Source organism: Zootoca vivipara, chromosome 6, assembly GCF_965207765.1.
Source record: "Zootoca vivipara chromosome 6, rZooViv2.hap1.1, whole genome shotgun sequence".
Lineage (NCBI taxonomy): Eukaryota > Metazoa > Chordata > Lepidosauria > Squamata > Lacertidae > Zootoca > Zootoca vivipara.
In genome coordinates, this window is record NC_142589.1 from 17,060,613 (window position 1) to 17,087,464 (window position 26,852).

The 26,852-nt window shown below is 42.9% G+C and overlaps 1 protein-coding gene across 3 annotated transcripts in view; it reads right to left on the minus strand.

The window, feature by feature from the left end:
* Positions 1–26,852, minus strand: part of CFAP74 (cilia and flagella associated protein 74) — an 80,577-nt gene that overhangs the window by 2,089 nt on the left and 51,636 nt on the right. For 2 of the 3 annotated variants that reach the window (XM_060276180.2, XM_035120977.3), the window contains exons 22-37: positions 26,569–26,697; positions 21,225–21,312; positions 19,861–20,034; positions 18,687–18,820; positions 16,921–17,197; positions 15,715–15,849; positions 14,656–14,783; positions 13,091–13,225; positions 10,498–10,607; positions 8,760–8,815; positions 6,677–6,796; positions 4,972–5,127; positions 3,058–3,184; positions 1,781–1,935; positions 751–886; positions 208–335 (exon numbers count right to left, since the gene is read on the minus strand). In XM_060276180.2, the coding sequence (XP_060132163.1) occupies positions 208–335; positions 751–886; positions 1,781–1,935; positions 3,058–3,184; positions 4,972–5,127; positions 6,677–6,796; positions 8,760–8,815; positions 10,498–10,607; positions 13,091–13,225; positions 14,656–14,783; positions 15,715–15,849; positions 16,921–17,197; positions 18,687–18,820; positions 19,861–20,034; positions 21,225–21,312; positions 26,569–26,697 (2,188 nt within the window). The remainder of the gene's footprint in view (positions 1–207; positions 336–750; positions 887–1,780; positions 1,936–3,057; positions 3,185–4,971; positions 5,128–6,676; positions 6,797–8,759; positions 8,816–10,497; positions 10,608–13,090; positions 13,226–14,655; positions 14,784–15,714; positions 15,850–16,920; positions 17,198–18,686; positions 18,821–19,860; positions 20,035–21,224; positions 21,313–26,568; positions 26,698–26,852) is intronic. The other variant, XR_015950454.1, reaches the window with a different exon arrangement.

A 26,852-nucleotide genomic window follows, 5' to 3' on the forward strand; every position in this document is an offset into this window, starting at 1 on the left:
AAATTGCAGAGAGACTTGAAAGGGTAGAAAATGACCGAGGGAGATGATTGGCTTTTCCCTACAACTTGGGTCTCATCCCTTCCAAACAGTGTTAACACACTCCTTGGTATATGGCCAATGTTTCCCAGAAAACCACTGTGCTGTGTCCTCTAAGGATGAGGGTGTTGGGAGCCACTGGCATATGCCTGGTCCCTACGGCTTCTGCACCTTCTTTGATGCAAACTGAGTGCTTCGTATCGCGCCAACTTTCAGCTCCCGTGTGGCTGGGATAACAAAAGTCTCTGATTGGAAACATTCCAGGTTCAGAAGAATTGAGTTTGTAGACTTGCCGCTTTCTGCAGGAGAAACAAATCCAGTTGTAATTGTTGGTGGGGCAAGAAGAAGTTGGTAAAATCACACACACACACACACACACACTCCCAAACAATATTAACTGGGATTGTACAGGGACCATAACTACTGTCACTGGTAGGGATAGACAAATTTGCCAATTTCAGTTTGTTTGTTTGTTTCATAAAATTTATACACTGCTTGGTTTAATAAAAAAAAAATCTCAAAGCGGTTTACCAAAAAAAGACAATGAAATTATCAGTAAAAACAACTCTATAAAAACATAAAAATCAGCAATAAACAAAAACAGATTAAAACATACATCAGCATTCTACATGGTGCGATAAGTTAATCTAAACATGTTTCTAAAAATGAAACAGAGATTCACCCATCAATAGGGACGGGTTTAAGGTGGGCTACCTGCTTTGGTTGCTTCTTCAGCCATAGACGTAGTTACGGCCAGAGACTCAATGGGCACATCCAGTGGGTCACCTCCTTCCACAAACATTATGTGGTTCCGTGCTGCCCCTTTCAGCTGGATCACACGGATGGTTTCCTAAAAAGAAGATTATTGCAGCCTAATGTTTATTCCACTTTACTGCAACTGCCCTCAGTAGTTTCGGCAGCAACACTCTTTGCAAACAGCTTTGAGGGTTTTTTCCTTTAAACAATTAAGTGGTCTGGAAATTAAGTGGTTGCTTTTGGGCAACCATTCAAAGCTCTCCACCAAAGTTCAGAAACTTTGCAGAAATCCATATGAAGTTTGGGCTTTGCTGGGGTTTTTTACTGGCTTTGCAAAGGGAAGGGCTGCTCCTGTTGCTTTTCCAGGGTATTTGAGAGTGCTTTGCCCTTTGGCCTAGTAAACACTAGATGGCACTCCTCATTCATCGCCAATGTTCCTTCATTCACTGGTTCATCTTAAAGTAGGGAAGACACTTTCACAACTCAGTCCTTGAGGCCAGTCACTTCTGTTTGGATTGTGCCACACATAGTGTACCAAGAACCAAATTTACAAGGCCTTAGGAACATAGGAAGCTGTTTTACACAACATCAGACAATTTGTACATCTAGCCCATCCAACACCAATTGGAGGTGAGTCTCCAGGCTTTCAAGGAGGAGTCTTCCCTGGCACTTGCTACCTGGAAATTCTGGGGGTTGAACCTGGAATCCTCTACATGCAAAACAGATGCCACACCAATCAGCCCTTTCTTTAAGGTACAGGAACAAAGGAAGCCGCCTTATACAGCTAGACCATATTGGGTCCATCTAGCTCAGTGATGCTGATACTGGCTGGCAGCAGCTCTCCAGGGTTTCAGACTGCAGACACTCCTAGCCCTACCTGGAGATGCTGGGCATTACAGGACACTAGCAGGACCTGAGCAGAACAGCACTCTCCCCTCCTGCAGTTTCCAGCAACTGATGTTCAGAGCCCTACCTGAGCCAATCTCACCTTGCCAAAGATTAAAATGTGGATGCAATCGGAATAATACAGGCTCTCATGATCAGGGCTGAAGGTGATGGTGAACTCCTGAGTCTTCTTGAAAGTGATGGTGCCTTCCACGGGAGAGACGCTGAACACACTCAAGCCATTGTAATTTTGCGTGCCTGGGAAAGGATGGAAACACAAATTGGTAGGAGAAAAGCAGCTGGAGAGCCACATCTCCTTTGCCAATATTTTCAGCACTCTGTTCTACAGGAGAGCTAAAAAACCCAGCAACAAAGTTGGAAAAATCTGGATGATTAAACGTATTAAGCTGGAACCTGCTGTCAAGCTTGTAAAAAGGTATAACAGAGAAACACACAACACACATACACACAGCTTAGTGAACTAAAGTACCGCAGATTAGAACAATTCAAAGCAAATATTGAACACAAGGCTTGTCACCTGGCTAAGGAAGCCCTATCTGTTTTTAGTTTATTTTTTATTAAGTAAAGCTGCATAACTATACATGTGAGAAAAGATTACTTTAAATCACAACAGTCACAGCATTCTTCATCTTAGAAGAGAGATCCTCATTCTTTCCTATGCAGGTAGGAATGCCTCTGAAGATGGTGCTTGCAAATAGTTGTATTAAAAGTAACCATCTAAAAATCTGCTGCTTAGTTGATCAGGGCCATTTAAACACTGTAGCCTACATTTTGTTAACTCCGACTCCATAGGCTTTTCCCTCTCCTTCATCTGCCATCCAGCAGCAGCTATTCCATTTGTCTGCTGCAGAGAAGAGAAGCAGAGCCAGCCCTTTTTCCTTTCATGCTGCACCTTCCAGATTGTAAATTTGAGGGCAGGAACTGCTGCAAACTGCTACAGTTTGGCTTTTGCTAAAACTTAAGCTGTACATCTCACTATCTGCTCTGACCAAAATGAAAACAGTTATTTCTTAAATTAATTTCAGTGGAAGAGGAATGCCAAAAATGATGCAGAAAATAATGTAATTATTTATGTTACGTTCATGGACTAAAAAAGGATGGCCTGTGATTGTGTGATTTCTGTTCCTGACCTCGGACAAATGTGCGGATTGTGGCACTCCTGGTTCCGAAAGAATTCTCCAAAATCTCTACTTACACCGTGTGGCTGGAATTAAAAACAGCAACTGCGCCTACTCTTAGAATTACTTTCATAGAATATATACAGACCCTGATCAACACAGGGTTGCTTTCAGTAAGTCCACAATTATCTCCACCACTTCCATTAATTAATATTCAAAAGCATTAAGAGCAATTATTTACCAACGACATCTGCTTGCCCTGGAGATGCAAGGAAAGGGGGAATCTTTGGCTGTTCTCTCTCTCTGCTTGGTGAGAGCGAGTCAAGAAGAATATTGTATTTCAGGGTCAGATTCGAAGTGTTCTCTATCTGCAAGAGACCAATTAACCAACGGCAGAGTCAAAAGCTGTATTCCTGCAAACTGACTTCAACCTTTTTCTGTGGTTGTCTTTCTGCTATATTGATGCATGGGCACATTTATATGAACAAGAAATCTCGATTAATAATAATAGCAAACAGCTGCGGCAGCCTTAATGTTTATATACCACCTTCAAGTACTCTAAATGCTTTGCGTGTGTGATCTAGTTGTAATACTTACTCTGTACAGACGTGATGGAGAACCTGTGACTTTCTGAGTGTTGCTAGACTCCAGCTCCCATCAGCCCCAGGCAGCTTGGGCCAAGGATGATGGGAGCTGTGGTCCAGCAACATCTGGAGGTCCACTAGTTCCCCACCCTTCCTGTGAGGTAAGTAAGTATTATTATCCCACATGCTGCAGATGAGGGGACAGAGGCTGTGGTTCGCCTAAGGCCAGCTATTGAGTTGTGAAGCAGAGATGGGATTCAAACTGGGGGTTTCTTGATTCATAGCCCAGTGTCTTACCCACTAATTCAAGACATTGTTTGCTTGGTCCCTGTAAAAAAACGATCATATAAATACACTCGTTCTGGTCATCACTTTGGATTTGGAGCATACTTTCTCCTGGCTTTTACAGTATTGAAAAGGCAGGTGTCTATTTCAGGCTTCCTCAACCTCGGCCCTCCAGATGTTTTTGGCCTACAACTCCCATGTTCCCTAGCTAGCAGGACCAGTGGTCAGGGATGATGGGAATTGTAGTCTCAAAACATATGGAGGGCTGAGGTTGAGGAAGCTCCATTCCAGAGCTGGCCCTACCATTAGGCAAAGTAAGATGGCCACCTCAAGCAGCCAAGAAGCATTGTTGAAGAACAGGGCTGTGTGTTTCACATGGCATGCCCTGTACTCCTTAAACTAGCCTGTGGCTCTCTGAAGGATGGTGTCCCGTCACCAGCACAGAAATAAGATTCAATGGCTAATCTGGTCAGCTTCTGCATGTGGAATTGAGATGGGAGACGGGGGAGATCAATCTCGTTCTTCATTTCAGGCAACAACACATCTTAGGCTGGCCCAATGTCAAAATTAATGCTCTTTGTTCACATTCAGAGATGTGGGGAGACAGCATTTTTCATCTTGCCTCGTGCTCATTGCAACTGGTGCCGTTTCCATTCTACTACAGTTTGGCTTCTGCTAAAACCTATGTCATTTTTCTCACTAATCCACTATGGCTGAAACTAGTGTTAGGGAGGTGTTTAATGTTTAGTAGATTATTGTATTTTATTTTTCTGTTGGAAGCCACCCACAGTGGCTGGGGAAACCCAGCCAGATGGGCGGGATATAAATAAATAAATAAATAATAATTTGATTATATAATCAATTTCCATGCATTTCATTAGAAGGGAAGCATCAAAAACAATGCAAAATACAACATAATGTTTGTGGACTAAAAAAAAAAACAATAATAGTGAATACAGTGGTACCTCGGAAGTCGAACAGAATCCATTTCAGAAGTCCATTTAACCTCCAAAATATTCAGAAACCAAGGCGCAGCTTCCAATTGGCTGCAAGAAGTTCCTGCAGCCAATCGGAAACCGCAGAAGCCACGTCAGATGTTCGGGTTCCAACGAATGTTCGCAAAGCAGAACACTCACTTCCGGGTTTGCGACATTTGGGATCCAAGGTACAACTGTACTGCTTTTATTCACGTGTGTAATTTCTGTTCCTGACCTCAGACGGACCATCTCATTCCATTTCTGATGGAATCCTTCAACATCGCTATTCACAGTGCGGTTGTCATTTACCTTGAAAGTGGCAGTGGCTGTTTCCTTAGCAAGAACATATCCCATGTTGAATACGTCTCCTTCCACTGAGCAAGAAATTGTAGGGATGACACCCTGGCCTGTCAGGGTAAGGGTTAGAGTGAATCTCCCACTACGGATCTCCAGCATCTCAAAGTACTGTGAGATAAAACATTATTGGTCAGTAAGGATAGGATTGTTTCAGGTGGCATGAGCCTCCTAAGGGGTTCAATAAAGGCTGAGTGTCACCTTCCTGATATTTAGGGGCTACTGATAGTAAAGTGTCCATTACGGATGGCTAGACCTATTTGTCTCAAAGGGCAAATAGTCCCAGTGGGACTTAGTCAAGAGCATTGACACTTGATGACATTCCATCATTCTCAGGGCAAATTGTACAGAAGAAAACCACTAGGGACAGCCATGTTTCTTTTCTGTACACTTGGACTAATAAGCAAATGGGGCACTGACCCACCAACCTCAGTCTCCTCTCAGCTAGCCACCACTTCCCTACCTTCTTACAACCAGTCAGGAGGTGGCTCTGCCTGTTATTGGTTCTGGCTCCACTGGCTTTCATTTGAATGTGTGGTATACTTAAATGTACATACACATTTATATTTATATATGCATATTCATTCTTTGTTTTAATATGTCTGTTTGTTTGTACTTATAGTTAATTGAACTGAATTTTTTTTTGTATTACTGTCATCAGACAGGTGGAAGATGTGCCTGTGAGATTTCATCCCTCAGGTGCCAAAATGACCTAGCTGGCCTTGTAGCCTGACTTTGAGGGGAACTGTGTCTGCTGCCTGCACTGCCTCAGGCGGCAAAATGTTTTGGCCCTTCCCTGTGCACTTAACATGTCTGCCCAGCGTTAACAAGCCAGGCATACATGATCTGAGACTCTGCTGGCATGCTAACACAGCATGTATTGTGGGACAGCACATGTGACAGGTATATTTAAGCATGGTGGGGGCATGCAGAACTCATGCACGATTAACCACCTGTCATGAAGTCTGCATCACTGCATCACATATAAACAGGGCCCTAAGATAAAATGGGTGCGGAGGAGAGTATGCCAGGGCTGCAGAACCTTTTTCAGCCAGAGGGCCACATTTCCTTGTGGAGAACTTTCCAGGGGCCACATTCCAGTGGTGGGCAAAGCCAGAGGTAAAAAGGGTGGGGGGAAGCAATGGATGTGCCTCTTACCTTTGTATATAGGCAACATTTCAACCATTGAAAAGTCAGATGTTCTACACCAGGCAGCCCCAAACTTTGGCCCTCCAGATGTTTTGGACTACAATTCCCATCTTCCCTGACCACTGGTCCTGTTAGCTAGGGATCATGGGAGTTGTAGGCCAAAACATCTGGAGGGCCAAAGTTTGGGGATGCCTGTTCTACACAAACACACATATCCCTACCTCCATCCTTTATCCAGGTAAGGAAGAGGCATTAGCATAGTTCAAAACCCACACATTTATCCAAGCTATCCTAGTTCAATGACACATCCTCAAAGAATTTCAGCAGGCCCAGGGAATGGTGTGGATGGGGTTGTGGCCTGTGGAGAGTTCTGAGGGTCAAATAATGAAGCCTGGAGGATAGCAGTTGATTCCTGGGCCTGAGCTTCTCCACCCTTCCAGTACGATCCCCTTGGAGGTAAGGTGGGACACCAATGAAATAAACTAAACTAATTCCTTGTTTAGAGACTCACTGGTGTGTTCTCCTCTGGGCAGAATGAGATGAGAAGATTGCGGGATTCGCCTTCCTCCAGTGTCCAGATAGGATTTAGCACAGTGAAGGACCCAAAGGGATTCAAGAAGGAATATCCCAGCTGAAAATGACAGCTCAAGGAAACACAAGTTTAGTGGTAACCAAAGCAACCACTCCACCCCCCAAAAAAGAAAAGAAACGGAGACAGCCATGGCAATCTGTTACCTAGGGACTATTACAAGAATTAGCAAGCATGCCGGAAGACTGAATTGATCTACTGTAGCCTGGTTGGGTTGCCATGTGTTGCCTAACGACATACAGGGGCACTTCCGGCTACATAAAAGACTCTGGGCACAGGCTTATGATGTACACTTGCATAAAATCTGCAGCTGCTAATCTAGATCTGCAGAAGCAAACACTGGTTTCTGAGCAACTTAAGATGGAGGTGTGATCAGGGTTTCACCAGCACTCTGCTTTGCAGTATGTTGAAAAACCTTGTAAGCAAAGGAAGAGGCCTTATTATTATCAGCTTATGGTAACATGGAGGTGGGTTTTTTCACTGATGGTACCAGTGGTATGGAATGCCTTCCTTGCGGAAATAAGAGAGGCCCCATTAATATTGGCATTCTGCTGGCTCTTGAATACATGCATACCTGTTTAGGGTTCAAGCATTTTCTTGAACTTTAACATCATGATCTAATAGTTTTAACTTTTTTAAAATTAAAATTAAATTAAATTTAAAAAAAATTAACAATTTTTTAAAAATTGTTATGCTTTTGTACTGGCTTGTTTCATTGCAGATATTAGCTATGGATGTATGCTTTCATGAAATTGTTTCACTATGTATTTTAATTACGTACAGTATAGATTTTATAATTGATTTTACACATGTAAACTACTTAGAAGCCATTTTGGCATGTAAATGATGTATACATTAAAAATAATAAAATAAAATAAAATAATAAAAGTGGAAGGAGCAAGAGATCGACAGACTAGCATAAATGACATGGCTGCCCCTCCACCAGGCCATTCCCCAACACCTCAGATTACATGCCAAGAACAATATCAGATGGTGGACAGCTGATATGCAGGTTGTAGCAAAGTGCCTCATCTATTTCATTTATTTGCAGATTTATAAAACACCACGCAACAGAAATATACTGTACTTTTCCGTGTATAAATCTAGGTGTTTTTTTAAATAAAAATAATGTTAAAGGGGGGTAGTCTTATACACGGGGGAAATCTGCCCCCCTTTCTTAATTTTGAGTCCCCAGAATTAGGGGGCATGTTGTACACAAAACAATATGGTACAGTATATATAAAATATCATCTTACTTTATGTTCCCTACCTCAAGCAGGCTTACCCACTATTGCTGCTGGCAGTGACAAGCAATGTGATCTATAGCTGATGACTCCAAGATCCCTGCCATTTTCATTTACCCACAATACCCCAACACAAGGGCCTTGTTCAGGTAGTGGGCACAATACCCCACCTGCTCAGCTTCCAACCCACTCCATTGTTGAGTGCAGAAGGCCTGAAGGGGCCTCCTATATCCAGATGACAGGGAACACTGCCTTTTCAGGGTTCCAGATTGTGTGTTGGTTTCAAACAAATAGATAAGATAGCCCCTTTCAATCCTTGCCCACTCAGCACAGGAAAGTCAGTAACTGAGATGTGCTCTTATAAGATGCACCTACTATTCCATTGTCTTTTTGTATAATCTCCACTACAGATACAAACTGTTCTTGCTCCCCAGGAAACCCCTTGGAACAGTAGTTCTCCAAAGCGGTGGAGGAAACCTCTAGTGATTCTCAACTCTCTTACCAAACCATGATTTTCAGGATCCTCTGGTTGCAATCATGCCAATTCAGTGGGTACCCAACTTAAATTAGTAGTGCAGGTATCTCCATAATATAATATTCTAACCTGTGACTTTGAAAATGGAAGTATATGTGGGTATCCTATTGTTTTTATTTTGGAATATTTCATCCCAAAAAGCAGGAGGTGAGTCCAGTTGATGTCTTCTACTGAGCAGCCACAGATTTTGGGCAACAGAGTGGGGATGATTCAGATCAAAGGATACAACCAGGTGTTCTTGGGAGATGTTACGTAGCTTCACTTCTTTCTTAACTGTGTGACCTAGTAAACAAGAGAACCTCACATTTACAAAGGTGAGCCACCCAGAAAGCATCTTTATTGGATGGCCATACAAATAAGAACAATAAAAAAAACAAGCCAGGAAATCAAGCCAGCGGAAGTCTATTTTAAAAATCCACCCAGAAGCCATTCTCATTTTACTCCAGAAAACAAACAAAAAACAAAAAAACTCAAAGAATTCTTAAGATACTTTCAGATGTTTCAGTAGGGAAGACAACGAGGTCCAGCTGTTCCATGTGTAGAACGGGGACACTTTTCACAAGTGCCACACAATGTTTATTTGGTACTTGCAAGGAACTGATCCCTTAGTGTGGCAGCACCTACTCTTTGGAACTCCCTGTCCATTGATGTTGGTCAGGGGCCTTGACTGTTTAGTTTTCAGCACCTGCTAAAACTTTTTTTGTTTATACAAGCCTACCAACACATGCAATTTTTAGCATGTAATGTTCATGACATGCATTTGTTGCAAAACTGCTTTTATTTATATTTTGATCGATGTTTATGTCAATTGAGGTTTTTTTAACATATGATTTTATTGGCACCTAAAGAAAATGTTTATTAATTTTGGATATAAGAACAAACATACAATCAGTTACAATTTCCCCCTGCTCCCTCCCCATAACAACCCCAACTACGTATTAGCATTTTTAATTATTATTTGCATTTTTTATGGGAAAGGCTTAGAGCAGGCATGTCAAACCTGCGGCCCTCCAGATGTTTTGGCCTACAACTCCCATGATCCCTAGCTAGCAGGACCAGTGGTTGGGGAGGATGGGAATTGTAGTCCAAAACATCTGGAGGGCCGCAGGTTTGACATGCCTGGCTTAGAGGCTTGTTAAATAAATACAGTGTGGCTGCCAATGCCCTTTTAGGGATAGTATATGGTTTGAGCCATGTCAAGAATCAGACTGTGTGTGTTCTAAAGTTACCTAGTGAGTTTGCAGTAAAAGCAAAGACTCAGACAAGGGAGTCCTTCCTGATTCAACAATACAGCCCCATCTGTGCTATACATTTATAGCACTGTCATGTCACTTTAAACATTCCTAACTCCCTACAAGGCTCAAGACAGATCTGGCTAATGGGTGGATTTTATGTTTTAAAAAGTGGGGGAGCAGCTTGTGTAGAGATTAAACCAACTCAGCTCTTTGCTGAGCATTTGATCTGGTTTGTTTAAGGAGCAGTTATATGAAAATGAGTGCTCGTCTGATATTCATCCTGATTTGCTTTGCAGGGTACTTACACATTGGCCCACTAATCATTTGTTCACTCCACAATTCTCAATGTATTTCCCTGTCACTTTCCAAACCACTTTTTTTTTTTAAAGTGGAATTGTTGTGCCAGGTCCTTTAATTCACTTTAACTGCACAAACCTAAAGTTCCAGTTAAGTGTTCCAATCCCTCCTGCAAAATGTTTACAGCCTGGAGGTCACCCCATGTGTTTCCCAAGGGTCATCTAGTCCAACCCCCTGCAATGCAGAAATCAGAGCTAAAGATTCTTTGACAGATGCCCATGCAACCTCCCTTTAAAAACCTCCAGTGAAAGAGAGTTCAGCATCTTCCAAGGTCTGCCACATCCTTCTACACTCCATCTTAAGACTCATGACATATTTTTGCTGCTTTAACACTGTTCTAGCAATAGGGTGTGAGGAGGCTTGATTCCATACCTACGGCAACATCCCCAAAGTTGAAGACTGTTCTCCCATTATTCGAAGTCACCATGACAGCAGGTGCTACGGCAGGACAATGCAGCTCTAGGTACAAGGTATAATAAGGGCTACAAACACACACAAAAATAAAGAAAAATTATGATTGCTCTCAGAATGTATAAGGTATCTGGTTGTTCCAATATATGGACTGCAAGTCACCCTAGTGTTTTATTCAAGGTCTCAAGTATGTGCAAACATGGCTTGAAAATAGGAAGTACAGTTTTCTTGAACTTGAAGGCTTCTGCACCAATATCTGATATTTGGGTGGGGCTAAAAATGATATTGCCCTAATATGGATTTTGAATCAGCAGTAGAATTAAGAGGCTAGAAGGTATGAAAGGGGAACTTTTTCCTTTGGGCTAATGGTAGTATAGAGTAAAGGGAGGGGATTTTTGTTGGGACAATAGTGGGAGGGGAGAAAGGGCTAAACCTCTCCCCCTCCTTCATGGCTAAGTAAGGTCCATTATGGATTGAGAATCATGACTACTTTGGTCCTCATTTAATCCTGACAACAACGAAAATATGGTGCCCAAATTTATGTGCTTTCCTATTATCTTTCTCTTTCTGCATTGTAATTCTTAGCCTGTGACCAAGGACTGAGATTCCTTTCTTAATCTTTGTATGGTGCTGAGGAAACTAGGAACTTTATAAATAAATTAATGAACAACAACCACACTCCTTGAAAAGTAGGAGAGACATACATTTTCCCTATGCTGCACAAGGGGGCAGAGGATGAGAGAGAATGGTTGGCCTAAGGGTGGGCTGGGGAACCTTTGGCCCTCCAGAGGCTTCTGGACCACAATTCCCACCATCCCTGAGCACTGGCTGTGCAGGCTGGGACTGATGGAAACTGGAGTACAATACCATCTGGAGGGCCAAAGCTTCTCCAGCCCTGGCCCAAAGCCATGAAGTTAGTTCATGAGAGAAGTAAGATTTGAACCAGAACTGCCTGGGTTTAATTTTAGTCATTTCCCCACTGTGCTACACTAACCAATTTATTATTTATTACTGTTTTATTAATTATTATTATTATTATTATTATTATTATTATTACATTTATATCTCGCCTATTCTCCAAGGAACAAAGGATGGTGGACACGGATTAGCCTCATCCCATTCTATCCTCACAAAAACGCTGTGAAGTAGGTAGGCTGAGAGACTGTGACTGGCCCAAGGTCACACCCAGAAAGCTTCATGGTCGAGTGGGTATTTGAACTCTGGCCTCTTGGGTCCTAGTCCAGCACTCTAATAACTACACCACAGCAGCACTTGTTCCAGCTGGCTTTGTGTAGTAGGCTTCTTAACTGGTTTACCTATCCACTCGACCCCTACTGCAAATAATCCATCAGTGCAGTGGTAAATTACAACAAATCAAAGTGTTTTTTCCCCCTTTTCCTTTTACATTTTCATATTTAATAGAACAAAATAGCTACTTTAAAAGTGACCTCTGATACACTGCCATGTGGCGGGGGAAGCAGTGTGCGCTCTCTCTCTCACACCCACACCCCAACTCCCATCTACATCTATGCTCAAGGCATTTAAAACTATATGACCATGGTACAAGTCTGACAAAAGTATGCTTGAGCAAGTTCTAGCCTTTAATTATCCTGTGACGCAAAGAAGTCTGTGTCTGTTGCAACAGGCACACAGACTACTTGCTAATTTTAGCAGCTACAGATGTAGCCAAAGCAACCACAACAACAACACCCCCGCCACATGAACTGTATGGGGGATTGCAGCTCCCAGATAACGCACCTGCTCGGCATGCAGGAGGCCTTGGCTTTAATCCCCAGCGTCTCCACAGTTGGAAGGGGAAGGAGAATTGACCTTGGAGAGCCACTTTTAGATAACAGACCAAGAATGGGAAGCCTGCAGCCCTCTATATGTTGTTGGACTCCAGCTCCCATCAGTCCTAGCCAGCATGGCCAATGGTGAGGGACGATGGGGGCTGTAGTCCAACAACATCACAGAGGGCCACAGGTTCCCTACCCCTGATTCGGATTGAGAGAATTCAGAGCCATCCTAACAAGATTGCAGCACCATTCAGCTCCATAAGAATGGTTATTTTGATCTGACTAAATGTATGTATCTTTCTCTCAACATCATCTCAGAGGCCCACAGGTTTCCCTTCCTTGGACAGAAGGCTCTTGGGAGCTGAGAACATCACCCAAAAAAGAAGGCTGCCTGCTGTGTCTCTGCAGGAGTAGTTGCACTGTCTTTTATTAAGGCTGATTACAATGCAGATGGGGATCCTGTGGCCCTCTGGATGTAGCTGGACCCTGCCTCCCAACAGCTCCAGCCAGCATGGCCAATCCTTTGGGATGATAGGAGTTGGAGTCCAACAAAAACTAGCCACCCAGAATGGCTAGGGCAACCCAGGCAGATAAGTGGGGTACTGTAAAAATAAATATTATTATTATTAGTAGTAGTAGTAGTAGTAATGGTAGTAGTCATAGGCTCTCCCTCTCAGTGGCAGACAATACTGGGCTAGCTGAATCAATGGCCTGGCAGGTGGCTCTGTATATATTTAGTTCCACATTCATCACTGTACTTGTAGCGTAGGTTTTCAGCTCCTTTCTTCTCATCTATATCTCCACATGCTATCAGGCAAGGGATTACATATTTTTCGAAGTGGTTGGCGAAGCTCCGGATCAGAGATAAATGAGCTGCGATATACTCTTCGGAACTAGAGAGGAGGAAAAGAGAACATTGATGGAAAAGCAAAACAAATAATCTCACGCATCCTTTTGGTAACAAGTCATGGCTGTGGATTTGATGAATTTATAGCAGAAGAGGAGTCATCCACAGCTAAATGGAGCTTCCATGTTCAACGGCAGTACAGTATGCCACTGAATACCAGTAGTGTGGAACAGGCAACTGGAACAGGAGAAGTCTAGTTTTTAGGTCCTGCTGGGAAGCACACAACTGGCCACTCTTGGAAATCTTTGATCTGATCTGAGATTTTATTATGCTCCCTACCAGGGATCACTAAGAGCAGGCATCCCCAAACTTTGGCCCTCCAATGTTTTGGACTCCAATTCCCATCTTCCCTGACCACTGGTCCTGTTAGCTAGGGATCATGGGAGTTGTAGGCCAAAACATCTGGAGGGCCACAGTTTGGGGATGCCTGACTAAGAGGGAAGAGCAAGGCGGGGGATGAGTCTGTGGCAGCTGCAGGCACAGTTATCTCAGACCAGAGCAGAGATGACTTTACTGGCAGGCATCACTAAGTAGAGCAAGAGGCAGACAGATCTGACCCATAGGCGGGGATTGAGGTTCTAGGTGGGGATGCAGAGAGTGTGGTAAACCTATAAGGGGGGTTTGGAGCAGGGGTCAAAGGGAGTAGGAATGGACATGTGTGGAGTACTTGCAAAAGGTTTCCCCTGACAAGTGTACCAATAAAAAAATTAAAAATCTGTGCCATGGTAGGTAACCCAAATTACACAATTAAAGGTTAATTCTGACACCCCCATAAATGATGCTCTGCCACTGAGTTACAGCCCTACCTGCTCAGAAGTGGGTAAAGAGAAGCCAGAATGACTGCTGGAGAGAGTTCCATCTAACAGCAAGGTTGCTGGCCACATCTTTTGTAAGGGAGACTGCTGGCTAATCCATTAGAAATCTATCCTAAATTGTAGATTATTGATTAGGTGCAGGAGCAGTGCATGAGCAGCCACTGTGGTGCTCTGCAAATGAATTGCACCTCTGCTTGCCTGTTTCCTGCTTGTTTGTTCTTAAGTCTTCAGTTATTCTGGGGTCCCAATGCCCTAGCAGAATCTACCATCCCTGAAGCCTATCCTGCCTACTCTCATGCTGGGTGGCTATGAGCCACCATTAAAAAAATAATTCCCACAATGCTGGAGTTTGACAAAGCATCACTCTGGGGTTTATGGGAAACAGCAGCTCTTGGCTACTCAATTTTACCATTAGATAAATCCATAATGGGGGGAAGGGTGCTAGTGTAGGAGGATGGCCCACTGAGGGCATTGTGCTAAAGATTTCCCAATGCCAGCCCAAATTAGCCGTCCACACCCTGGCATGCACCCCGACAGTCATGGAGAGGTGCACTTGGTCAGCCGTGGATGACAGAAATGGAAGATGCCTTTTCTCACGCACTCTGGAGAGATGTCCTCTGGGTTGGGCGGCTGAAATGGTCGGGTATGCTTTGAGATTTGACTGATGGAGAGTATGCTTGATGGCTTCTTTCCATCTTTTCGGGTAAGCAGGGCTTCCTCTTTCCTTCTCTGCCAGAGAGAGAGAGAGAGAGAGAGAGAGAGAGAGAGAGAGAGAGAGAGAGAGAGAGAGAAGCAGGGAAGCAAAACATTTTGACTAACTGCTGGAATGGGGGAGTCCGATGAAAGCGCCCCTTGCAGAGGTGCAGAGGAGTCACTATGCTTGCTTTCTGGCAGGTGGAACACTTCGTTACAGAGGGGATTGGCAAGGTGGGCAGGAAGGTCTGCATGGTGTAAATGCACTCACAGAGCCAATCCAGTGCTCCTGGTGATGCCTTTGCCCCACACTGACCTCCCCGTTGCCTCACCCCTCCTGGAAAGCAACAGCCATCTACATTCTGGGAAGTGACTGTAGTGGCTTCTCCCCACACAAGTTGCTTCTGGCTCTCTGAGCCCTTCTTGTAATGGACTGCTTGTCGATAAGGGCTGATTTGTGGGCAAGGGCAGGGATATGGTAGAAAAGGCATGTCTGGAGAGCAAACTATTAACAGGAGGTTGATGAGGAAAGACCATCATTATCTCCAGGACCAGAGGCAATGTGCCTTTGATTATCTGTTGCTGAAGAATGGGTAGTAGAGGCTGGTCCATTAGGGCAAATGGCCACTGCCCCACCAACCTGTCTGCCTGCAGCCAGGTGTCTCCCCCCCCCTTCTAACTTACAACCACTGCCTGCCAGAATCCTCTTCCTTAGTGCCAGTGTCACCATTAAAGGATGGGGACAAAACTAGAATTGGTTGGCTTTCTCTGTTATCGGCTTTGATCCTCCCTACTTCTTGGGCTCCCTTGCCTCCTGCTCCAACAGTTGCAATGGGCATCAGCCACCACTGCAGCGCTTGGCAATTCCTAAAACTGCACCTGCCTCTCCACACAGTGTGACATGGGTATGACAGATGTTCTTTGCAATGAGCAACATACAGGAGGCATAGATCCCTCCCACACTTACCTGCAGTTCCAACTCCCGAGCCTTCCTCTCCATCTGAGCCTTTGCTTCGGCAGCCTGGCATAGCAGGTTGACTGCCTCCAGCCTAATAAGCTGATCACACAACACTGGACGGAAGGATACTTCCAGCATGCATTTCTGGCATGGGGGGGAGGGGAGAGGAGGCCAGAAAGAAGGAGAACATGCAGAATGAACTTGGGTAGTCAGAAAGAATGCAAGACCTGTTGTTCCAAGTTCAGACTTATGCTCCATTTAACAGACAATCCAATCCACAATAGAGAACAAAGCAGGAGGCCTGCTGGATTTGGCCAAAGGCCCATCCAATCCAGTATCCTGTTCCCACTGTTTTCCACCTCAATGCTATGAGGATAAAATGTGGAAGAAGGGAACCATTAATGGCCCTTTGAGCTCCAATGGAAATTCCACAGCAGGAAATGAGTAGAATAGCACTCTAGCACACATGATATCTAGCAACTGTTATTCAGAGACATACTGGAGGTAATATAGATATTATGACTGGTAGCATTCATGGATTTGTCAAATCCCCCTTCAAAGTCATCTAAAGTGGTAGCCAGAATTATATTTTGTGGCAGCGAATTCCACAGTTTAACTGTGTGCTGTGTGAAGATGTACCTCCCTTTGCCTGTTGTAAACCTCCCACCATTCAGCTGCACTGTAAGACCCCATGAAGTTACAGTATTGTGATAGAGGCCTATCCACTTTCTCCAAACTGTGCATAATCTTATACGCCTCTATCATGTCCCCCATTACTCAACTTGCTTTCTAAACTAAAACTCTCCAAGGCATTGTAACAGTTCCTCAAAGGGGAGTTACTCCAGTCCCTTGATCATTCTGTTTGCCCTTTTCTGTCCTTACACTGTATGATCCCTCCCACAAGGCCTGTCAATCCCATGCCCACCTCTGTACTCACAAAATATACATTTTCTAGCAAATGAACACAATCCAGTTCATGTCCATGTTACTTCCTAAATCTGGGGTTTTACGCTTGCAGCATAGGCTCTCCTTATTAAGAAGCCTCAACTATATCTAGTGGAGAACAAAAAAAGGACTCTGGTTACATTTCTTCTTTAAAAATGTGAGTTAAAACTACATGTGCTCCCAACACTTTATTTTAGGCTGTAGTACTCCATAAGCATGAAGGTTCTTTTTTTATCCAGATCTTTTAATAGGCTGAGAGTCTGTGTTTACCTTTCCAGGCAGGACAGTTCCAACGCACGGCATGATTGTAATGGGAGAGTCTTCTGGAACAAGGAACTGGAAGGAAGTTGGCCCAACGGGGGCCACTGCTCCCTTGCCAACTCTTGGGACACTGTGAGTGAACTGATTGACACTGACGTGATTGTTGATCACAAAGATATTTGCTGTTGACACGTCGTTGAGAGCAGTGGCGGAAAACTTAACCAAGTTATGAGAGAGCTCAAGAGGAGGGTGGACTCCAACTGCCTTGCATGACAGCTTGAATTCTCTAAAAATGGAAACACAGCTGAAAAAATCCGGTCACAGCATAATACGCAGCCTGCTGCCAAGACTTTAAATAAGTCCGATGACAAGTATCCCATTGCTTTCAAGTAACAATATATTTCACTGCCCATTCCAGGTTCTGTGGCACCCCTATGGCTCAAGACTATATGGAAATCAAACCATGATGACACAAGATGGAAACAGCCCCTCTAATTCTGATATTCAGGTGTGAGTGTAGTTGCTTATGTAGCCAAAATGGCTCCATACCCATGCTGAAGAAAGAGTTTTCAGCAGAGGACAAAGAAGGTTGCATCAACCAAGTTATTCTTAGAGTAGATCCACTGGGTGGGTCTCCAATGTTAGCCCTATGCAAAGTAGACCCACTGAAATTAATGGGCATGACTACTGTACTCTGAGTACAATTTAATTGAATACAGTACAATCAAATGGACCTAAGTTTGCCATGTCTTTTATTTTCAACGAGTCCACCTTGAATAGACCTAAAGATGTATAAAAGTCAAAACCTTTCTTAACAAAAAGCTTAAAGGGGAAACATTCCCCAAACAGCCCTACAAAAACATGCATCCTGGATGAATACACTGCGCAGGAGCACTTCATGCTGCAACATTTTGCTCTAAGTCTCACTTCTGGAATACTTAATCTTCACTGAAAAGATGCTGCTGATGCTGAAACATGACTGCAGAAATGCTGAAAGAAGTTGGAATGTTCTCTGGTGGTTTATTACAAGTAGAGCAACTGCAAATATTCACTTTCAAGTTTGGGGTTTGGTTCTAAAATGCAAAGCTCCAGAGCAGGGGAAGATTTGCTGTGAAGAAGCGACATGTAGCAATGCATGTTTAACTCAGTCCCACAGCTGCTAATTTTCCTATGCAATTCTTCCACCCTGGCTGATTTCCCCTCAGCAGGGCTCCAAGACTGGTGGCATTTCCAGGCTGTCACTGTTTTCATGTGGGATTCAACCACACACCAGCAAATCCAGACTGCACAATTATAGTTGATTTGTGTGTGTGTTTGCGTGTCGGGTCTTGCACAAGAAGACTTCTTCCCCCAAAGGTTGAAAAGTGGCAGGGAAATGCAGTTTGAAAGTGTGGGGTAGCACTTTCATGCCACATCATCTAATCTCCCTGTGAGGAAATCCGATTGCATGCTCATTAAATAGCCCATATCATCTGATCACCCAGCAAACAAATCAGGATGGATGGTCAATGAACAGGTCATTTGGAAGCATTCTGAGGGTCCTGGCTAAGCAAAAAGTGGCCTCTGTGTGCATGTGCATGTAGAATGCAAGAATGCAAGCACCGCACCCCCAAAGCAGTAAACAGGTATAGGTTGGCCATCACCTCCTTCCCACTAACTGCTTCTCTGCAATGTGATTTGGCCATTTAAGGCAAACCTGAATCAGACTGGGGGATCAAACCTGGTTATCCTGCCTCATTGGCAGAACCTTTGATGGCTTGAAACTCTGTGTGCACCTGTTTATTTCAGTCTTGCAAGTCAGCTCAAAACTGTATTCCTTTGCCCGCTTGGCTTTGAAGATTATGTCCAGCTGCAACTTTTCAAGGGGCAGGAGCATTCCAAATCCATCATTGGGCTGAATTTCTACAAACTTTCAGAAAGAGGTAAAAAAGCATCACTCTCTCAAATTAGCTATGATCCAAATGATAACCCTCCCGAAACTAACCTACCTATTCTAAACCCTCCCAATTTGGATCCCCCCAACCCAACTCTGTAAGTGGAAGAAAAAAATCACACTCATTCATCTTCTCATGATATAAAAACAAAGACACTGCATGTACTTTTGTTACTTATGGGAAAATCTTTCAATAAAATCTTTTTTTAAAGAAAGGGAGTAAAAGAGAAAAATAAATGTACAATATTGAGAATATACCAAAAGAAAAAGAAAAAAGATGCACTATAGATCAAATGGAAACAGGGGAAATGCGTTGCCTAATCATGCACTTATCAGGAACAGATATTCATTTGGTCCATCCCATGCATATTGTGATGATCAGGACTGTGTGTTTGCATATATTCTGAGTGGAGTACAGAAGACCCTAGAGTGCAGTACTGGGAACACAATTATGCTGAAAATCTCCATTTTTTTAAAAAAAAAGGCAAGTTCCTAGCCCTCATGGCTATAAAACTGTATACTTTGAAAGTGTGGGTGAAACGAACATAGCTCCTTGCCACTTTTCCATAATGTGTAAAACCAGAATGAATTAACATGTTAGAATATATTATGCAACACACAAGAAATGATATACATTTGCTTAGTTTGATAATTTATGCACATTATAGAACGGAGCTGTTAATGGGACAGATTTTATTTAAAATGAGATATACGCAGCTCTGATAGTACTGTAATCATTTGGGTACAATTCTCTCCGTTACAGTGGTACCTCGGGTTCTGAACACGATCCGTTCCAGGACGCAGTTCGTAACCCCAAATGGTCATAACCTGAAGCGCCGTTTTGCGCATGCACAAAGTGTGATTTTCACGCTTTGCGCATGCGTAGAACGCGCGTGGGGAGAAAATACTTCTGGGTTTGCGGAGTTCATAACCCGAGGTGTTCGTAACCTGAGGTACGACTGTACAAAACTTCATGGAATATTTATTGTGTTAGAAACTGAGAAGAAGGTATTTACCTCTGGGAGTTCCACAAATCCAAATTCCTGGGGAAGGATGGCTTTGTTTGTTAGTGTGATTGTTGTTTGGACAGCTTCATGGATAGAGCAAAATCCAAAATCCACTTCAGTTGGTCTGATCTCCAAATCTGAGGTTGTAACGATTGCATGGACAGTAAATTCAACTGGCTTACTCTGAAACAAGAACACAAGTTGTGTTGTGGTGTAATGATTGAATTAGGACAGAAGAGATTCAGATCCAAATCTTTATTCAAATATGGAGCTCACTGGGTGACATTGAGTCAACTCAAGTTTATTGTTCCAATAATTTTGTTAAGAAATCTCTCCTCATCCTTACTATCTTAAGTGTAATTCCCAGAGATCCCTAGAATTACCATTAAAACAATGTGTCCACTTTGTAGATATGCTCTGAGAGCGACGCATCATGAGAAACATATAGATTAAAAAAATTAAACTGAAAACATCAGAATGACTTTTGGGAACTATCGGGAATGATTATGAAAAGCAGTAGAAGTATGATCAGATCTCCCCCGACCTCGGAGCATGGTGAAGTCCCCCTGAAAAAATTATAATTTGGCATAATATTTGGACCGTTTGATTATTGAATAATATGTATAATTTTGAATATACGATGTGGTTTGATTGGATTGTTAAAATGGAAAATTTAATAAATACCATATAAAAAATTAAAACTGAACACTGTGCTTTAGGTTACAGTCTTAGACTTTTTATCCCTTCAAGGCAACTCCTGCTGGCCTGGGGAGCTCTCCTAGGTTCTGAAGAAAACCATTCTGGCCCAATCCCTGTACTTCACAGCTGAGGAATATTTTTTAGCTGAGGAGCTACATTCATTTATGGGTAACCTTCAAGGGGTGCGCGGGGGTCAGTGCCAAAGTGGGTGGGGCTAGAGGTAGGGCAAACTGATGTGCCCTACCTTCTTACAGTAGGCTACATTCGAGTCATGCCAAACTCAAAAGTTCCTGCATACACATTTTCCCATGCAACATCCAGGCAAGCAAGAAACATTATTATATCTCAAGGACACATTCCAGTCATGCCCTTGAAGAAGGGTACAGAGCCAGGTCAGCAAAGAGGGATGATCTGAGGATAGTGAGTATAGCCTAAGGTCTTGAGGGTCAAATAGAGAAGCCCTCATCATGGGGTGGGCACATTTGGCTTCCAGACCTGAGGCTCCCCACCTCAGCTGTACTTGGTTCTCTGTTTCCTACCATTGATTGATATTATGCTACTCAAACCATTTCCCTCAGACCTGGACCACACCCAGCAGGCTCTCATCCTACCTGAGCAGGACACAACCTTCCCTTGTTCTCTAACAACAAGCAGCTGAATCTTGCACCACCAACCTGATCTGAAACCATGATCATCATTGGGACTTCCAGAACTCTTGTTTTTACATCAAAGTACTTCCTTGCATCTTCTCGAAGAGAGTGCCTGAAACAGCAAAGTAACACATACTCTTTAAAGAGCCAAGAATACCAAGCAGAAGGAATCAGACACTATGGATGGGTTTAAGCTCTTCATTGCTGAGAGAGCCAGTGAGAAACCTTGGACAGACTTTGATGGTGTGAACAAGAGGAAGGAAAAGCAGAGGAATATTTGCTTTGAGGGATTGAAGATGTCCTTCATTTCCACAACATAGATTTTCTTATTGAAGTATCTGAGTATGGAGCCCTAAATAGAGGTGTCTAATATTGCCCAATGGTTTTTAGGCATTTGGGGGGAAATCCAGATTGAAAAATTTCAAGGTATCCAATTATAACCTAATTATTCAGTGATGAATGAAAACATGAGCGATAAGGGCTTCCTCACAGCAGCTTCCACCTGCTGATTTCTGGTACAATGTAGTGCTCTTGTTCTGGTGGAAATCATTATGAAAGCCTTTTAACATGGCTGACTTTTGTCCTGTTAGCATGTAGCCAAACCTTACAAGAAGCTGGGGACAGTCCTTGAGAAGCTGTTTCAGCTCAAACAAAATGAGGCACATGCTCTTGAAGAATGTCTGCTAAACCTCTGCAAGTAATGCTATCTGGAAATATGCTTCCAGTGGAAACTTTGGCCCTCCAGGTGGTGGACTACAACTCTCATCATTCCCAACCATTAGGTGTGCTTGCTGGGGCTGATTGGAATTGGAGTCCAACTACATCTGGAGGGTCAAAGTTCCCTAGCCCTACAGTACAGGCTTGAAATGTATTTCACCCAGATACAAATGCTCATAGAAAAGTTTCACATTAAGTGTTTAGATCATGCAAATGATGTTAATAATTGCCTACCTCTTTCAAAACCTTAAATAACAACTTCCCCCACCTAATACTGCATCAAATTGGTGAACTGATAGCAATTGATTCGTGAAATGTAGATAGTGTAAAATCCAGGCTTGTTTCGTGCGACAGTGTATTTTTAAGTACCAATTCCATGTGGGAACTGCAAAGCACATGAAAGGGTCTTGGCCCCTGTTTCTTTGCGTGTAATTCCCATTAATGCTCTCATAAGTGTTCTCGGCTTGCATTACTAAAGGGAGCTGATTATGGGGCCATGTTGTATTTACCAGCGTTTTAAGAAAGTATTAACCGATATATTGCTCTTTTCCTAGCAAAATATTGACGACTATAAATAGGGCTTTAGAAACTTGCTCGGTAATCAGTATGCAAGCTTCCTCGGCCCCAGCTGTAGTCAGGAGCACAGATGAGACACCAATCTTGGGCAATCTGTTCCTTTTGACATTGACGTTAATTAATTACCAGCTCTTCTGAGTCAGTATCAATAGGAAGGCAATACCACACAGATACTGAAATAATAGCAGGCTGCAAGGAGAGTCTTAAAGACCATCTCCGTCTGTCTGATTACCCACCACAGAGAGGGGATGTGTAGGGTTTTGCTTGCCAGAGCTTCTTGCCTAGCGCAAACCTTGTTTGCAATTTTGAGCCAAATTAGTACAAACAATGTATCATTTTTAGAACCCCCATCCTATTTATAATCTCTGGGTCCTATAACACAGAGTGATTTCCCCCATTTTGTCTCCAGGGAGACAGTGTTCTGTCTTGGAGTCTTTGCTTTGAAAAAATGGGTCGCTAGTGAGCCGGTACAAGGTCATATATATTTGGTTTCCTTCCTTTTATAATATTATAAAAAGTGGAAGCAATGCTGTGAAAATGTTGTAGATGTATGGTTTTCAAATTTAAAAAGGAGGAGGTAACCTCAAAATAGACTCTAAAAGGGGGAAATTATTTAATGAGTTGCCCAGTATATGTTGACAAAATCTTTGTAATATTGTTAGACTATCAAAATCAAATCAAGGAAAACAATATTCTGTAAGTTGATAAAACAATATTTATAAAAAAGAGGGAGAAAAACTGAGTAAACAATCAGTATACAATACAAAACTGCCATACTTAGTCATGTGAATACATTTGAAATCCTTTTCTGAAGAAACGATTGGCAACGGATTTATGATTTTCTCCTACTCAGAGCAGACCCACTGAAATTCATGGCCATGACTAACTTGCTCTGAGCAACATTTAGTTGGAGACAACGCTTAGAATATAATATGACAACCTATTTTCAAGCCAGCCATTAAATGAACACCTTCAGCTAACAAATTATGCAATATTCTTGAGAAAAAAGACAAATTTTCCATATAAAAAGGGCATCTTTTAGATTATAAAACTGCAACAATTATATCAAGTTGTCCTCTTTCGTAGTCAAGCATTGCCACAAAAGTCATTGTATGTTTTTTTCAGAAGAGAGCAAGGATCCATTCATGGAACTCAGGCTTCTGCTAGAATTTGTCCTCCCAAACAACCACTATGAACAAAAGCCCCTCTTTTGGAACCCCTCAGAAGCTTCTCAGGGTTTCCTTCATGAGAAAATTATTGATGGGACAGCCATGTGGGGAGTGCCAGAGGTGTTTCTAGATCACACATTTACCGGTAGTTGACATGGAGTGATGGCAGAGCCAACAAGTGGTCAGTTGCAACCATAGGTTTGGCATCTGCTGAGAAACTGGATGGATACAAAGACCATATACAAATTGCACATTGATACTTAGACACATAAACACAAAGGGAAGCAGGTGTTTTACACACACATTAACACTCTATCAGAAATTCAGCAAAGCAGGGCAGTGATAAAAATTACCTTCAAATGGATGACTCTTAGGTGATGTGGTGTGATGGATGCAGGGACATGGAAAACCATCTCATACAGCAGGTGTGGGGGACCTTTGACCCTCCAAATGTTGCTGAATCAGAATGCCTATCAGGTCTAGCAAGCATGGCCAGTGGTTTGGGAGTGGTCTGGGATTATGGGTGTTGTAGTTCATCTGGGGATTGAACCTGAGACCTTTTTCATGCAAAGTATGAGCCATCAGAGCCAGTCTAGCATTTCCATTAAAATGGCCTTGGCTTAACATTTTCAACACCAAACTTGTGTAAACCCTCCGTGTAACCCCACTCTGCCTTCCATGCACCCCATCGCCTTTTATCCAATCTCTGCTTGGTGAACCAGTCTGGGGCTTATTTCATGAGTCAGAACCTCCTTAATCTCATCAAATCTCCTTTGAAGCTTTCCCCCAGTACCCCCCCCCCCCCGAAATGCAGATTAACATTTTAAATCCAAGCTGTGTCGCCTCTATCCACTTGACAAAACTATAGCAGTGTTTCACAACATTTGAAGTTTAGGGATTGGAAACTGTCATAATAATGGTAACTCTCTTTCTATAATGGGATAGGAATTTAATTCTGCACAGAGACATGCAGTGTTTGCATTTCTTAAGGCTCTACTGCAAAAAAGTGCTCTGGTAATTTATTCCACCAGAATGCAAATAACAGATGCTGATGCTGCTTTTATCTTGGTCTATGTAGTTCTGTGATTCTCTAAAGTCTCAGGCAAAATCCTTCCCAACCCTGTGACCTGATGGCCTTTAGCCCAGGGACTGGAAAACTGCAGATAGAAGGACCTTTTCCATGCATAGTCTGAAAATTTGCCTAATACTCTTTTAAAGCCATTCAAGTTGGCAGCCATCACTGCATAGTAGGAATGTAATCCAAGTCAATTTCCTTTCTGGGCACTCCTACCGGTAAATATGTTTAAAGGGGGGGGGCATGGTGGGAAAGAGCCAATAAACCTTTTAAACTACATGGTAGTCAGAAGTGTATTCCTTAACGTGGGCAAACCACTGACAATATTTAAATAGCATGCTGCATAGTTCACATCTGTGCTGTTTAAATGCTATTGTTGGATGAACTGGTGATTAATCTTTTCTTACGATTAAGCTGAGCACAGGAAAGTTATCACATCTTCCCTTTCCCCAGTATACCTGAAGGAGCGTCTCCACCTCCATCGTTCCGCCCGGACACTGAGGTCCAGCACCAAGGGCCTTCTGCCGGTTCCCTCGCTGCGAGAAGCCAAGTTACAGGGAACCATGAGAGGGCCTTCTCGATAGTGGCACCCACTCTGTGGAACGCCCTCCCACCAGATGTTAAAGAGAGAAACAACTACCAGACTTTTAGAAGACATCTGAAGGCAGCCCTGTTTAGGGAAGCTTTAAATGTTTGACGCACTAGAGTGGCTGGGGAAACCCAGCCAGATGGGCGCGGTATAAATAATAAATTGTTGTTTGTTGTTGTTGTTGTTATTAACTCTTAGTTAAGGTCACACAATTACACACCAACAGTACAATCCTATGAGTCCTTGATGGGGAGCACAGACTACCTATTTATTGACTATTCATCGTGATATGCTTCCACAAAGGCTTACGCAGAGATTACACTATGTCTGGGCTTATATTGAGCATTTTTTCTGATATTCTTGTCGGGTGTTCTACATCACTGAGCATTTGTCCTGCATTCATTCTGATTTGCTAATGGGGTGTTTACACATCTTCCCATTAGTCAGTCAGTCATCCCACACTCATCATAGCATTTCCCTATCATTGTGTAATCTTGGTCCTCTCACTGCCACTCAGTCTAACCTGCCTCACCAGGTTGTTGTGAGGCTAAAAGTGGATAAAGTATCACATACCGGTATGTTACATTGAGCTCCTTGGAGGAAAGGTAAGATAGAAATGATATCTGAAGGGCCACCATCTCTGGTATGGACAACCTATGGTTTTATTCTCTCATACCCTGGGTGACACATTATGAAATAGTCTTGCTGCTACCTTCTGTTCCCATTTCCATGGTCTGCATTGTTCTGAAATTTTTGTAGGCTGCTTTGGGAGCTGGAGAAGTGGGATGTCATTAGGGGCCAATGACTGCACCCACATGAAAAAGGCAAATAGATGATGGAAGGATCCCAGAAAGAGCAGGGAAATAAAGATCTCCCAGGATGGGAGACTAGGGGAAGAAAGGAAAGCTCCCAGGGTGATTTTTGGGGAAGGTGGGGGCAGGATAAGAACTGCCTTTGGATAGAGAAAAGGTTCTGTATTTGTGTACTGCTTTGTATTTTAGATACCCTGCTGTGGGTTTTCTTCTTTATTGTTTATCTTGCTGCTGTTATAAGAATATGCATTTCATAATATATTTCTTATTGTCATAGTTGTATTTATATAACCATTCAGAAGTTTATGTTGTATAGATAGTATGCTATGTATGGACAAAGGATGGTATGTAAAGCTAATAAATATAAAAATAATAAAAATTAGCATTTAAATAGAATTGAGACACCTGGCCATGGATGGCTGAGGTCTACCTTGGCAGAAACTTCAGCTGCACACTAAAGGATGAATGAGCTTGAATGTAGCCTGTCTTTGGAAGCAGCTCCATGTGGTTGGCAAGTTCCTTGCAAACTTCAAACTTCAACCGCAAGGCACTTTTTGCTCTGCAAAGAGAAGGGGAAGATCTGAGTTGGCATGACATTAGATGCTCTGGCCACCTCTACTGACAGATCTGACTGCATCAGCTACCATTTCTTCTCCATTGCACAAATACACAATGATAGGTGAATATGTTAATTTTGGCTTCTCTCAGGCCACA